This window comes from Manis pentadactyla, chromosome 16 (assembly GCF_030020395.1).
Source record: "Manis pentadactyla isolate mManPen7 chromosome 16, mManPen7.hap1, whole genome shotgun sequence".
Lineage (NCBI taxonomy): Eukaryota > Metazoa > Chordata > Mammalia > Pholidota > Manidae > Manis > Manis pentadactyla.
This window is the reverse complement of record NC_080034.1, coordinates 6,323,728-6,339,698: the sequence shown is the minus strand read 5'-3', so window position 1 is coordinate 6,339,698 and position 15,971 is coordinate 6,323,728. Positions and strand designations below refer to the sequence as shown.

Below are 15,971 nucleotides of genomic sequence, written 5' to 3'. Positions count from 1 at the left end.
TCAGACTTATGGGAAAGTACACCAGACTCGCCCACTGGGTCAAAGACTAAAGCCTTCAGCTGACCCCCAGCATTCATTTCCCCTCTGGCATAGTAATAGAGTAGCTGATTTTTAGTTTGGCACATGGACACTTAAAAGAACATTTCACACTTACATCTAGATGTAGCTAAAGGACTAAGTTCTGGCTAATGGTATGTAATAAAAATTTGTTATGAGTTGTGTTTGTGACCTCCAGGAAGTATCCTTAAAGGGGGAGGGGGAGGGGTTCTTCACTCCCTCCTTCCTTCAGGGTAACATGGACAGAATAGCTAGAACTATGACAGCTCTCAGCCATCTTGAACCATGAGTTTAACTAGCCCACAGGAACCACAGAAAGCAGAGCAGCCAATAAAAAGAGTCTGGGTAAACATGAGAAAAAGACATTTCTACCTGTTTAAGTCACTGTTATTTTGTGACTTTGTGAATCACAGCTGATTCTAATCCTAAGGAATATCAGATGTGTTCATTTTGAGGTGTCTGTGGAACCTCGAGGAGGGGTATGTAGTCGGACATACTGACACGGAGCCAGGAAGAGATGTGTGTTGGAGACAGGATCTGCAAGTATCCAGCCTACAGGTCATTTCCTGACAGGAAATCTGCGTGATTTTCCCGGTAACCTTCAGCACTAGATCTAAGAGTGAAAAAGTTAATAAATGTTCACTGAGGCAGTCACATCTAAATTCATTTTCTAACCACAGGTGTAAGATGACTTAGGTATCAATATTAATTTTTACTTAAAAGAGTGTCTTTGAAAATAAAGGATATACCACAACTATTCTTTATGACTAAAACCAAATGAGGGATATCTTATGTGCCAAATACAGTGTAATGGATATCATAAATAGTAAATATTTAGGAGCAATTACACTGACCTTATTCATATTAAAAATAAAATGTTAAGTCTGAGCAACTGCATAAGCAATATAATTCTTTACACATTCAAAATTAAATGTTCAGAAATCTGACAAAATGTATGTGCAGCCACCTGTTAAACTTGCTAAATTGTTAATCCCACTGTACAAAGTATTTAAAATACTCAGAAATTCAAGTCTATGTGTTATTTCTAAATTTTGAAACATTTCCCACTATAGACCTCATTAGAAGCTAACCCCTTCCCACAGTTACTTCAGGCTAGTTTGTTAAAAATAAGAGCCCTGGCTTCAAATACAAATTATAAAGAATGAATTTCTTATGTTTTCAAATCTAAAGACCCGGAAGTATTTCAAGTTGTTCTGTATTTCCCCAAAGAAAGTTTAAAGAAGTAAAAACCCAGCACCTATGTGTTTGGTTTTGTGGGTTTTACCACCAGTTTTCAAACTCAGACTACCTGACGTCCTTTCCCTACCGTATGTCATGTGCACTCAGGATCAGTGATCACTCAGAATAATTTTAACATAAGATTCAGCAAACAATTCAGGAGCAAATCTGAAAATAAAACCTCAGCTAGTTATCACTGGTCACGACTGCCTGGTCCCTCAGCTCCTCTCGCAGCACAGACCAGAGGGTGTCCGTCAGCACATCGCCAGCCTGAAGGACCAGACCTGCGCTTGGCCGGCGGAGCAGGTGGGACCTTTGCAGCCTGGGACCAGGCGGGCCAGCACCCCAGGCATTCAGGCTCCTCGTAGATGTCTCATCAGAAGCCAAATGAAACAGAAAATGATCACAATAAATTCATAGAACTCTGAGGTTGGAAGGATCCTGCCCCAAGAACATGTGTCCCCACAAAAGAAGAGGGAGAGGAGAAGACAGTATCAGGCGACAAAACTGGGTTAAGAACCATCAGACCTAGATTCTTAATCTTGTTTGGATACTAATCAGCAAAATCTGTTACTTCCTACATAGAGATGGGATGATCTCCTTGGTCTCTTCTAACTTCAAAGTGTACATATTGGGAATTACAGGTGAGTGCTATGAGTCTGCTTGAACCCTTGAGCACAGTACATTCATTTATTGTCTATTCCTCTCGATCTTGGTCTCCATGAAGTATTTAACTCAGGAATTTTGCTCTGTGGAAATTTTCCTATTACTGCCTCTCTCTCTTCAACTTGTGTTGGTTCTTTTGAAATAACATTTACATTATTTTCTTTGCTATTTAGAATGATATTGCATTTGTAAAGGTACAAAAGAAAGGTATCAGTAAATGTAAACTTTCCATTAAGGAGTTTTTCTTTTTGCAATTAAACATGCTATTGGGTAAAGTATGGTATAGGAAAGTGATTAAATGCATATGAAATCATGTGGGTGGTTAAAGGATGTTTGAGGTCTCCTAGGATACCTAGTTGTTTTCCACCCACCCACACATCCTCTATGTTCCTAATAAAGACTTTGGAATCTTTTGGGCTTTTTAAGGCTCTTACCACTCTCTATGACTTCACCATATCATTAAAAATCTAAAATTATTTAGCATCATTTAACAGTAGTACCAAGATTTGTAACTGTATCCAAGGATATGAACTTGTTTGTTCTATCAACAGCCTAAACAGTCCAAAAGGCCATTCAAGAAGAAACACCATGTCAAATTTTCAGTAGTTTTATTGAAAAATGCCTCTTTTGTTTCAGAAATAAATAATATAAGGCAGTGAAATTCACAATCTGCAGTTAAAATATAAAAGCAGCAATTCTATGTTCATAGTCTTGCAAACATTTTCCAACTGCTTTTGATAACTAAGAAACATGTTCTGGGAAAAAAAATTTCATACTAAATATACAGCACAAACATGCAATTCCATCTCTGCAGAATAATCTGCCATTTGGCATAAATGTTAGTGTGTCTAAAACAAGGAGATTTAAGGCAATATGGAGCTGTATCCAGTCGATACAAGAGTTTCAGCTACACGGCTTTAAGGTTTGTGCTTGTTAAAGGAGATGTGCAAGAGCATCCTATGCTCCAACGTGTGCAGAAGAGGGCGAGGAAGATAAATCACTGCAACGGGGCTGACTTCTCCCTCTGGTTTGGTTTCAGGAAGGAAATTCCTTGAATCGTGGTGTAACTGACTTGCAAGAGGGCACTGGAAAAAACACACAGTACTTCTGGGTTCCAGAACTTACTGCTTAACCTAAGCGATTCACTGAGGCTGCCCATGGTGCTAGAGGCACAAGGCACCTTCTCTCCTTGCAGCTTTTGTGAACAAAGTGCTTTGCAAGCATTTCAAGGGCAAAGGACAAGGAGTCTACAGACTGTGCGTCGGGAGGGAGCGAGGCTTCCTGCAGGACCAGGCTCTCTGCAGTCAGGAAAGGGCGCTCGGCTGGGACGCGCGCCGCTCTACCCGGTCTGTAAAGGGCAGTCCCAGCACCTCCCGGGGGGCGGCCTCGGGTCACTGCGCGGGGCCCTGCGCGCGCCCGGCCGCCGGCTGGTCGGCGCCGTAGTCCTCGTACTCGTCCGCCGTCCGCTCGGGCTCCGCCGGCACCACGAAGGGCTCGCGCTCCGGCACGAAGGGCTCTGTCCGAGTCAACAGCACAGTTAGCGCGCGGGTGGGGGGGCGCGCGCGGCGGGGGTGTCACCACCGGGGCGGGGGCGGCCCGTCCTAAGCTCATGGCTACAAACAGATGAGTTACGATGTTCGGATACTTCCATTTGCAGAGGGAATTTGGGGGCGACCAAATAAGAAATGGCACCTCTTCGCTTAACCTTCAAAGATCCAGCAGTAAATACAATCATTGCACAGATACCTGGAGACGGTCAGAGCCTGGGCCGTGGAGCCGTAAACGTAGGGCCTACATAGGGTTTTTCTCAGATAACTGCTCATGATTTCAAACTCCTCGTTTCAAAGCACACTTTAGAGAGATGAGGAGGTGAGGGGAAGCTTTGTGGCCTCTGGAGGTGAAATTGCTGTGACCAGGTAAGATACAGTACATGCCATTGGGGGGGGCATCCCTCCCACACACTGAGGTACAGCTGGTGAGTGCGGAACACCAGGGACTACAGCGAAACGGGGAGAAAGTGACTGTAAAACTTTGGTTTGCAAGTTGCAATTACAAAACCCGAAGGTGAGTACATGTACAAAAATCGTAACAGTCATACACATGCCCTGAATCAGACCGTCGCTAAGAAGCAAGAGATGAGATTCCATTCGCTGTTACCTCGGCAGAGAGCAAGAAGCAGGCCTTGAGGCAGAAGCTTACTGCGGAGCTGGTAAGTGATTTTAGTGGACGATCACATACAAATCATTTACAAGCCAGAATTAGTTTATTATTTACGTAAGATGTTTCTCTGTCACCAGGTTAATTGTTTTGCTCAAAACAGCATCATCTCCACTGGTTAGTAGTTTCATTATGCCCCGCTTGCACAGCTGAGGCTCCTCATGGCTGTATGTTTGAACGCTTATTTAATAGGAGTTTTCTACATTATTACTGAAATGCATCAGGCTTATAAACGAACACAACTGCTTTTGTCTCAGTCAAGTTAGTACAGAGTCTCCACCCTCCTTTATGATGTCCACCCGGTTCTTAACCATGCCTGTGGGGCGATCTCCATACAAACTCATTTCCTAATAAGCACGTGCGCAAACATCTCAGAAACAGGATTTTCATGTATTCAAACTGTAAGCAGCACTGGCGACTTAGAAAATGTGTTAGCCGGAACCTGAAACAGGTCAAAGATGATAGTTTTTAAAAGTTGAATTACTATGCAAAAAATACATATACACATCCATCTAAGTATCTGTTGGTTAAAGTATATATATATATATATATATATATATATATATCCATATATTTCCAGTTCTTCACATGTACCACAAGGCACAGATAATTGAAATGCATTTTGTAAAGAGTTCAATTGTAATTTCATGAATGGGTTGCATGAGAATTTACCTTAATATTCACTATGACTTTCAGTCATGTAAGTATGCATATAAATATATAGATATATAGATATCTGGATATTCAACTACTCATGCACTATTCGCCAGTAGCCAACATATCAAACAGCAGCATCATTTTTAAAACTTGCAAGATGTTTGAGGGTGTGCCGATGGAAAGGGCCCCATTTATTTCCAGATCAGCATAGCTCTCCTGTCCCCACATGCCCCCCCACATCAGGCTTCTGCCATCTATAGTCGTCAAACACTAGAATTTCACCACCAACTTTTATAAAAAAAAATTAAGTCCCAGATTTTATAAGTTATTAATTCCACGGATCATGTGAGACAGTGAATGATTTTCTGTCACCTGTCCCAGGCTGTCAAACAGTTTGCCTCTATATCAGATGCCCCAAGACAATTTTTCGTATATAGTCTTGGCATTCTACAAGGACAAGTTCCTGTTCCCAAACTTTTAGTTGGAAAAAACAAAACAGGCAATTGGCAGCAATCTTTGAATTCCCAAGAGAAATAAGGAGGGGTCTATGATGTGATTAAGTAGATGCAGAATTATACGAAGAAAAAAATTATTCAACTCCTAATAATGAAATAATGATTTATGCTTTGAGAAAGAACAATATTACTACATAATCAGAACATACAACTAGAAGAGCTGATATCTTCAAGAAAACCTCCAGTCAATGTCCTTAAGTCCTAGGGAACTTCATTTCCACAGAGGTTCTTTAATTCAGGTGAGTCTGGGTCCCTACCACAGCCACGACATACCTGGGTAGCCTTGCCCATTGTACGGGATGCTGGCACACTGGGATGAGTCGCAGTATCCAGGAGGGCCCGGGGGGCCTCGGATACCTAAGTTTCCGGGACGACCAGGGGGCCCGGGTGGGCCTCTTGACCCTGTGGACCCTGGTGGACCGGCTCTGGATTCTCCTTGCGGACCTGGGGTGGGGTTAAACAGATATTTCCCCTCTTGCCACCTGCATGTCCTGAGGTGGTCAGCAATACTGGGCACCTACTACCTCAGGACTAGATTCACTAGCATATGGTAAGAAAACATTTCCTCAAGAAATCGCTGGGATGAACCGAAGTATGGAACTTTCTTACCAGTGGTTCATTAGGAATTAGTGCAAAGAAAACTGACTTAGCAAGAGTTAAGCCAAACTGAGAATACCCACGGGTTCTCTAATTTGTTCCACTCTCAGAAACAAGACTATCAGAAGGACATGGCCCCGCTGGCTTCGTCAGACCGCCCGGTGGGGTGCCTGCTCCACACCTCCGGACTCTGAAGCAGTGTTATTTCTGGACCAAGTGATATTTATGGTTAACATAACCTAGAAGATTTAACCCCCAGGGCTCTGACCTCGGTTACAAGGGTCTCATGGACCTGACAATGAAGAAAACAAATTCATCTTCAACCAAGTAAATGAAATGCATAAGGCAACTGGCTATTATTTCTTTCCACAACATCAGTAAGCAATCTGTGAGTGAAATATTCCAGAGTGTCAGGCTTTTTTAGTGAGGATACATTATTTCAGTCCACGAAGTATATCTTGAACAGTATTAAAATAAACAGCAAGTGACACCATCTATAAAGGCTCTGAGGCCAAACCAAATAGGAAGTCCATAAAAAAACCAGCAAACCTCTATGTCACTGAAATTCATACCCTCATATATTAACGTTATAGTAAATGCTTAAGAGAACACATTCAAATGTTTTTTGAGCACAAACATAAAAATGAAGAGGTTACACAAGTTGAGCTTCTTGCTTAAAATACACTCCTTGATGGCAGGCCTGCCTGAAGCTACCGCAAGGAGGTCGTGAATCTCCTGGGGGCTGCATGCTCTGCCACCATTCATACCTCTGACGTGATGCAGTGAACCTACCTGGGGGTCCAGGCAGCCCTCGGGGTCCGGGAGAGCCGACACCCCATTCTCCTTTCTCTCCTGGCAAACCTGAGGGGGGAGGAGAAGAAAATTATCTGAAAACATGGAGCTTCCGTCTTAACTGATAACACTTGACTCAACGAACTCATTTTCCTCAGTGAAAGCAGAATCTAATTTTTCACAGAAGTTTACTCTTTAAGCCAAATTCTTTCTAGACATTTGTGTAATTCCAGATTCATGGCCAAGAAACGAATCTGGCTACAAGTCCGGGGAAAAATTATTTGAAGAAAACAAACATGTCTAATATGTATTTTTAGAAACAGTAATTAAGAACAGAAACCTTGAATAAACAGTTACAACTCACTTAAAAACACCTCAAAGGTGTCTTATCTTTCGTGCTTTTCCTACAGCACCTAAACCATCTGAATCATAGAAATGCCTACGTTTCCTCCAGAATAACTGTTACTTTGAATCTTATTTTCCTTCTTTTGCTCCAATTACACATATCTACTGTGATGTTAAAGCCAAGGAAACACGTAAGCCCCGTGCCAGCCCTGAATAAAGGAAGCGAAGGCACGTGGGCCCAGGGGCAGGGCCATGTAAGGGCAGCCGCTGCCCCACGCCCGGCAGCCGCGACAGTCAGGAAGGTTTCGGGCCTGATTCCGTTTGCTCCGATGCGGGCTTTCCCAGTAACAACATGGAAACGGCATCATCTTGACTGAGGTCCCCTGGAAGAATCCTCCTGTTTGCAAAGACGCGGCCTCTCCGGCCTGCGGCGCCTGCGGGGGCCTGCGGGGCACGGTCCTCGGCCGCGGCTCTCCTGCCCGACCCCAGCATGACCGCAGTGGGTTGCCAGCGCGGACTCCTGCACGCCTCTCGCCCTGACCCAGCTCCTACGCCAGCAAATTACTCCCCTGCTCCCTCTGCAGCCGCCAGAAACGCCTACCTCGTTCGCCCGGGGGTCCCTGCATGCCCGGTGTGCCCGGGAAGCCCGGCCGCCCCCCAGGGCCCGGTTCTCCTCTGGCTCCGGCGCCGCCAGGGGGGCCCGGCGGGCCCGGGGGGCCTGGCTGGCTGCGACTGGAGTGGTAATCGTTTGGAATCTGATTCAGCATCTGATTGAATCTGTTCATCTGACCTACAAATAGAAACACTTGTCAGTGAGAAACCCAGCAAGGGGGGCAGGGGAGGGTGAGGCTGCCTTCTCTCCGCCTCCTCGCCCCCCCTTAAGGAAACATTCTAATTGGGATCCTAAAAATAACATGAAACACTCCAGTCACGCCGGACAAAATGATCCTTGATAAACAACCGCCTCCACAGAGAACTGAGCAGTAGGCCACAAACATTCCCAGCAGCAGGGAGAGCTGTAGAAGTTTCATGTAGCTGAAATGCTGCCCTGAGGTTTGCCAGGCGGTGGCACTCAAGAGAGGGCCTTTTTAAGCTGAGAAATCGTACCATTTCTGTGTGTACCTAAGGCAATGATAGTCACGCGTTAGCATACATTGGAATTACCTGTGGGACACGTTGAAAGCTAGAACCCTGGGCCTCACCTCCAAAGACAGCGACCCACCAGCTTTCGGGTGTGGCCCACAGGTGATCAGGATGGGGGTGCTCCGCGGGACCACACTTCAAGAAGCACCGATTAGGACCACTGGGAAAGGAACCCCTGGGCTCAAGGCTACACTCAGCTTCCCGCACTGAGCTTCATCACATAGCAGGCCTCACGGAGCAAGAAGGGCCTGTGAAATATCAGGAGGCAATGAAAAGGCCCTCACCCAGACTTCCTGGGAGCAAAGCAATCTCAGTGGGCCTCCTTCCTGCAAGTCACAGAATGACCTAAAGGTCACGACTTAAAAGATGCAATGTTGGCTGCATCTACATATACCCAGATGGAGATCCCTACAAATCCTAATGTGGAAACTGAAAAGCCCTTTTAAAATATGATTTCACATCAGACTGGATATAAGGATGACAGCCTATTATTTAACGCTGGGTTATTATTTTATCTTAATGACAATCATTAAAACATCAGCAGCTTTATCTGACCAGATACAAAGCTAACAATGTATAAAAATAAGAGACCATCCAAAATGAAATAGAAACATAATCTTAGAAACTTTATGACTCAAATTCTGCATTTTCCAGCAATTAATTTAAAAACCACTGACACATTATAAAGAAAATAAACTTTACCACTTATCATTTGTTCACAGACTTGTCTTGCAACGGCCCGCATCATGTTCTGGGAAGCAATGTCTCCCTTGTTGAGTAAATCAATGAGAATCATTAGCGGATTATCACTATAGTTGTGGACTTCAATGTTTAACACACAAAATAAATGAATGTTTATTTTTAAGAAATACATACTCTATCGCCTTTCTCTCCTTTCAATCCAGATGGACCCTGAAATATAGAAATTCCATGTATTAGAAATTGACAAATGTGGTCTAAAATGAATTGTGAATGGACATGATGAAAGAGCAACTTTCTAACAAATGAGCAAAATGACACTTCACATTTATGTCCATGTCACTCACATTTTGCTTGTCTGTTAAAATGAATCTGTTCTCTCTGCCTCTCTCTCTCTCTCTCTCTCTCCCAGAAGCACATCCTCTGAAACAGTACTAAGATGTGAATTTTATGGTCAAATTTAGAAGTTAAATACTATGTATACATTTTTTTGATGTCACTCACAACATAGGACTGGAACTGAAATGCATGTGAGAATTGCCCTTGGTAGCATTATCCTTTCCTTCACATGACCATGGCTGGGTAGCTCGGCTGGGTGGCCATAAAGTTCATCTTGGTTTAGTTCTAGTTAAGAACCAGTGGGTTTTGTGTCAATTTCCTAACTAAATATGTTTCTCTGACTTCTTCTAGTGATTTTTTGTGCACTGGGTATAAAAGGAACCACGTGTCTCCCTTATTAAATAACTCAGTCCAAATGGTGATCCCGCATCCAAATGCAACCACAGAATATTTGTCTGTTCTCTGTCAGGCCTTTCACTGGCCAGGACCAGATCTTGGAAAAAGTTTTCCTTATGGTGCAAGAAGTTTTTGTCTTCCAGTGATATGTTTCCAGGCTACCAACTACTATCATGAAAAGGACATCCAACCCTTGACAAGTGTGGAGTTCAGATAACATCGCAAACTGAGCCACTTCTTAGAGTCTCCCAGGCTTTTTCCTGAATCCTGCAGTCAGTGCCCTCACTGGTCTTCCTGCTGCCCGTTTTGCTTCTTTAGAGTCCAGTCTCCACACAGAAGCCAGAGGGATGGTTTTAGAAGGAAAATTAGATGTCATCCACGGGCTTCCCACCACACATAGAATAAAGTGAGAATTCCTTCTCATGGGCCGGCTGGTCCACAGGCCCCCGTGCGCACTCCCTGACCTCCTTTTGATTCCTCCCTCCCCCCCGCCTTCCCGCTGGCCCCCAGGCCCCTCTGCTCTCACATGCCACACTCAGTCCTGACTCAGGGCTTTGCTCATGATGTTCCCACCGCCTGCACTCCTTCCGCAGCCCTTCCGACAGCCTGCTGTCCCCCTCCGTTGCAGCGTCACCTCCTCAGGCCCCTGGCCACTGCATCTGGAGCAGCCACCTCTCCCCCACCGTAGTCCCTCCCAAACACTGTGCTCAGTCGCCTTTTCCTCGTGTCACTCATCACCACCCTGTTTGTGTATGATCTTGGTCTTCGTCCCCTGCTGGCCTCTCCATGAGGGCAAGGGCTTGTTCACTGCTGCCTCTGAAGTCTCTGACTAGCATGGAGAGGTACTGAGTAAATGGATGCAAATATCCCACAGGCAGCTCCTGAGTACAGCGCTTATGGTAACATCAGAGTCGTCAGAGCAGCAAGGCAGCGACTAGTCGCAGGAGCTAAGGACCTAAGCTGACAGTGACTGAGCTGAGCTCTGCAGCAGAGACCCTGACACACCCACCTGCTAGCATGAGACTTGGAAATTAACAGTGGCATAGAATAGGGCAGGACAGGAGGGGCAACTTGCCGCCTTAGAAGGATGAACAAGACAGAGGGAAGAAAGGGGGTAGATAAGATCCAAAGAAACGTTACCAATTTATACGCCTAAGAAATCAGGACTTTGGCTCTGCCTTCTCTTAACAGAAATGCTATTATTTAGTTTATAGCCTTTTGTAAATGGTAGGGAATTCTTTTTTTACATTTACTGCTACTTTGAGATTGCTCCTGGTATGGTTTTTTAATTTACTGCCACTCTGAGACTGTTCTGGTGTATCTGATTTGTAGAAATCATCTTTATTGCTTGTGTCTAGAGATCACATTTCAAATAAAGGAAGCAGAAGCTTCTTTCAGGTTTCTGGCTGTAGCCACCGATCATCAGTAATATTCTTACATGGAAAAATCCAATAAAATAGAATTCTGAATGGGTAGAAGAGTTTAACTGTTCTTGTGAAGTCTCCACCATGATTGAGGAAAAGAGTAATAAATTCGCATGCCAGGGCACACACGGGTCATAAAGCACATCAGGAGTCCCTCCACCTTTATGCTGCTTGCTTAATTTTATGTAAACACAGAAGGCAGGCCATGGCACAGAGAGATTCCACTCTCAATTGGTTTGACATTAAAAAAATTTTTAATTGGTTTTATGTAACTTGGACAATACTTTAGAGAAATTCTGTACAGAAAAACAGTCCTGATAGATTTGTGTCATTGCTAATAGTTGGACTTAATTATCCTTAAGATAAATTTTTATATTTCAGAATTCTACTCAGACCAAAATAAAAACTTGCTAACATAAATTCATGCTTTGTACAAATAAAGAAGAGCTTATAAAGAAAACTATGAACTTCAACAATCATTACAAACATTGCTGGATATTTTAGGAACTTCAAATTCAGTTTTAGAGATCCTAGTTTGAAAATACCAGATATGTGTAATGCCATCTCAACTATTATATTAACCAAAATATCTGACTAAATTTATACCCATTAAACCGGGTATAAATTGGAGCAGGACAATATGAAAAAGTAACATCGTAGATGAGAAAAATCCTTTTAATTCTGGAACCACATGTCCCAACATCCTCACGACAGAGAAAAGAGCAAATTGCGTGGCTGGCTGGAAAAGGGTTAATATCCACAGAGCAGAGCGGAGGCCATGCACCACCACCATGTACTTTTTCTATCTCAAGCAGCATACCACTCCTAAATAGAAAAAAATCCTTCTGCTGACCCAGCTCTGAGTGTTTATACAGTGTAGAAATATGTGCCTTGGCTCTTAATCCCATTCTCCTTTTAAAGAAACTCTATGACCACAATTTTCATCCCAGAATATTATAACTCAGAGAGGAAAACTTTAGAATGAGTACCATGTTAAATCCAGGGCTTTAGCATCATTTCAGCAAATGCTTCAAAAACACATTGCAGCAGAGATAACATAACTGTGCCAAAGCCTGGAAGCCCCCTCATTATTTATGACCACAGTGAAATGACTCTGGTCGCACAAAGTCCACTCACAGGTCTGCCGTGGTCCCCGGGTTTTCCTGGCTTCCCACTCGGCCCGGTGACTCCTGGTGGGCCTGGGCTCCCCTGCAAACACACAGGGCAAGAACGGGTGTGTTATGGTGCAAGAAGAATCTCATGGGGAGCCACTTTGCAGAGAGGGGCCAGTTTAAAAGCTTTTGTAAGAAATAGCAGATACTCCCATATTAAGGAAGAGTAAAATCCAATTTTAAAGTAACATGAAGGAAAAAAATCTTGAAAGTTCCTGTTCAATCCTTATGGACTGTATAGTTCTAAAATGTATTTTCAGACCATTTGAGAAAAAAAAAAATATATATATATATATACATATATATATATATATATAACCAATTTCACAATTCACAAACTGTGACCCCAGTAAATTGGTTACCAATTCCTGCTTTCTAGTTTATTTCCATTACCAAACCAGAAACCTATCAAGACAGGAGAGATCACTCTGGCTGGAGAGGAAATCACGGTGGTAGCTGTCTGGCGCCATCCTGGGCACCAGGGCGGCAGAGTCCTCCTGTGTCCGTGGAGCCTGGACATTCACTTTTTCTTTGGTATGGTTCTCCACACCTCCAAGCTGTCCCATCATACCAGCACCCACCCCCCAGCAAAACCATGAGGCTTTCTTCCTGTTGCTTTTAACACAGCTTTGAGTCATTTTAGCCTTATTTTTTATTAGACCATTTGTAGTATCTGCTCGTCAATACATTATGTCCTAAGGCCTAAAATTACCTCAAAATGGAATCATCTGATTTTTTAAAGCAATCCTTTACTTCAATTATTTGTGCAAATTTTAAGCTTTGTCATAAATACTTAAAATGGAAATTTACTGTACATTTAAACTCTACCTGAGAACATACATATTAAACATAAATCATAAACTTATTTTAACATATGCTCTTGAGTCTTCATATTCCGCCATGAGACATGAAGGGCATCCATCATCTCAAACAATTTAACTTTGGCCTCATCTGGACAGAGATTACACGGGTGGCCACTTTCAAATCATTGGCTTCATTTTTTTCCCCAAAGATATTATCTATACCTACTTGGCTAATACTTCCTCAGAATGACTGAAAGCTGCTCAGTAATAAATATCTGTAAAATTCAGATATCATGGGCCACAGAATCTTAAAATTCTAGAATAGGAAGTAACCAGTAAAGTTATAAAACTCCACTACTCAAAGCAGGGATGGAAGGAGCTGGGGTGCTGACCGGCTGGTGGCCAAGTGAGTTGGGGATATTTTTCTATTTTTCAAACACAACTTGATTAAACAGAAAGACACTGTATTTAAACACATCTGTTTTCTCTAGTCCATTCCAATTTAGAGAAACAAAAACAAACAGCTCCCTGGGACAGTGTCCCCCACAGAACAGACGGACTGTGCCTCCGGGGCCAGGTTACCAGGCTTCTCCCTGGCTAACCGGGATGGGGGCGTGGGGCAGGGAGTCCACGACGCAACCCACTCCATTCTTACCGGTGGCCCGGGGGGACCCCTGGGTCCCATTGCACCATCTTTTCCAGTAAAGCCCTGTTGTAAAAATGAAATTAATTATGCATTAGTGAAATTATGACCATTATGCATTAGTGAAATTATGACCAAGCAAAAAAGAAAGATGCTATACTGGTTGCTAAGAGTGAGGATTTAACACAATTGCAGGTGAACTTTCAACAAATACACACACACAAAAAAATGCTTTCCAATTTATGACTTCTACTGAATAATTTCTATACTTATTAATTTACGCAGTTATAAATGCAATCATTTTAAGAGTCAAACCCATCTTCTCCCAAGAAGGTGAATTGCTTTTATGAAGATATCAGCTTTTGCTTTCATAAGAGCATAAAGGTTAGAGAAGGCCAACCCTTTCTACTGACAGCAAATGTCTACAAACTGGTGTGGGATGAGAGGAATGTGGCTGAGAAAAGCGGCGGTATCATCATACATGAAGGAAAGGCCAGCCACTGAGGGGCAAATTCCCTTCCCCACCTCCTAAGCAGTGGCTAGACTTCCAGGGCAGGGCTGCTGAAGTCTCCATTCCCAGGGGCTTCTCCCCCCCGCACCCCCATAAGACAGGGAAGCATATTGGCCACCCTCCATTTGAAAGAAAGGAAACTGAATCCTAGGTTAGTTTTTTAGTGGCTCCTGCCTTCTTATCGCACTGGAAAAGCCAGAGCTGTGTCAGTGTCGGGCTGGGTGGCACAGCGCATCTCCCCACCCATCTCCGCCCGGTGCCCTTGACCTGCCCGGGCTTAGGTTAGCTTTCGTCCCAGCAGCAGATCTCTGAAACCCAGCAGAGGATTTCAGAGTCAGTCATTTTTTACGGTTGTTGCATTCCTTTGTCAAGAGAGGTTTTTGTCCCATTTTCTGCAGAGAATATGAGTGATAATTTCATCCATATTCTTGGATTCTAGCAAAAATTAAGGACAATTGGATCACTGCCTGCTTTAAGTATCCATACTTTCATTGGTTTTACAACAGAGGAAGTTTAAATTATTTCTTCAGAATTGTGTTAGAAATATTCTACCCCACCCCCCAGGTTTGTTTGTTTGTTTTCAGAAGCTTATCAAGATTGCAGATTGTTTTCTGGATGATCTAAGCCTGCTTAACAAAAAATTTATTCCAAGTACATCTGATGTAATATCAACATTGCCCTTGAGAGCCACTTGAGAAGTAAAAATGCTCTCTGGGAGTATGGCTTGGACAGTTTGGCATTTCTTCCATTAAATTTCTCCTACTGCTATATAGGACATTCTTTGCTTCTTTTTCTTTGGGTAAGTATCATATTTATGAATAATTCTCCTTCAGTCAGTCTAAAACCTTCCTAATCAACCATTTTCTCTTTTATCCCAGCTTCATTGAGGCATAATTGACAAATAAAAATTGTATATATTTATGTTGTATGATGCGGTATTGTGACATGCATATACATTGTGAAATGATTACCAAAATCAAAATGATTGACACACCCATTACCTCCTATAGTTATCATTTTCTTGAGTGTGATGAGAACACTTAAGACCTACTCGGTTAGCAAATTTCAAGGATAAACAATACAGCATAATTAACTATCATCACCACGCTCCAGAACTTATTCACCCCACATACCTGAAACTCTGTGCCTTCCGACCAACATGTCCGATTTCCCCTCTCCCCAGCCCGGCCACTGTCAGGCCACCACTCTGCTCTCCGCTTCCATCAGCTCAGCTTCTTTTAGATTCCATACAGAAGTCAGAGCACCCAGTATTTATCTTTCTGTGCTTGCCTTATTTCATTCAGCATAATGCCCTCCGGGCTCAAGGCTCATCCATGTCACTACAAATGACAGCTCTTCTTTTTTTAATGCTGAATAGTATTCCATTATATGCATTCATTATACATACATACATATATATATATATATGCTATATATTATCCATTATATATATATATATATATATATACTATACTTAAGTACCTGAATAATATTCCATTTTACATACATATCGCATTTTCTATATCCGCTCATCTGTCAATGGACACTTAAGTCTGAGCAACCATTTCTTTCCGGAAGAAGCATGTACCTAAGCCAAGGTTAAGAGGATTTTGTTCTGACGTCCTCAGAGGTGCTCCATCCCTGAGCCATCTGCAGGACTCTGTGCTGTAACCTGTTTTATTCCCCATTTGCAAAGCGGTAGCCATCAGGGCTGCTTCCCTCCCTCCCCCACGTCAGGACGGCTGCGAAGACGTGT

At 43.1% G+C, this 15,971-nt stretch overlaps 1 protein-coding gene across 5 annotated transcripts in view; it reads right to left on the bottom strand.

The window, feature by feature from the left end:
* Positions 1-2,553: 2,553 nt before the first annotated feature.
* The window catches only part of COL12A1 (collagen type XII alpha 1 chain), a 107,567-nt gene continuing 94,149 nt past the window's right edge, over positions 2,554-15,971 (bottom strand). For 4 of the 5 annotated variants that reach the window (XM_036916189.2, XM_057494160.1, XM_036916188.2 and 1 more), the window contains 8 exons: positions 13,717-13,770; positions 12,224-12,295; positions 9,105-9,140; positions 8,931-8,997; positions 7,687-7,875; positions 6,741-6,809; positions 5,625-5,795; positions 2,554-3,478 (listed from right to left, as the gene is read on the bottom strand). In XM_036916189.2, coding sequence (XP_036772084.2) covers positions 3,354-3,478; positions 5,625-5,795; positions 6,741-6,809; positions 7,687-7,875; positions 8,931-8,997; positions 9,105-9,140; positions 12,224-12,295; positions 13,717-13,770 — 783 coding nt within the window. In that variant the 3' untranslated portion in view covers positions 2,554-3,353. Of the gene's footprint in view, positions 3,479-4,203; positions 4,622-5,624; positions 5,796-6,740; positions 6,810-7,686; positions 7,876-8,930; positions 8,998-9,104; positions 9,141-12,223; positions 12,296-13,716; positions 13,771-15,971 lie in introns of those variants that run through there. The other variant, XM_036916191.2, reaches the window with a different exon arrangement.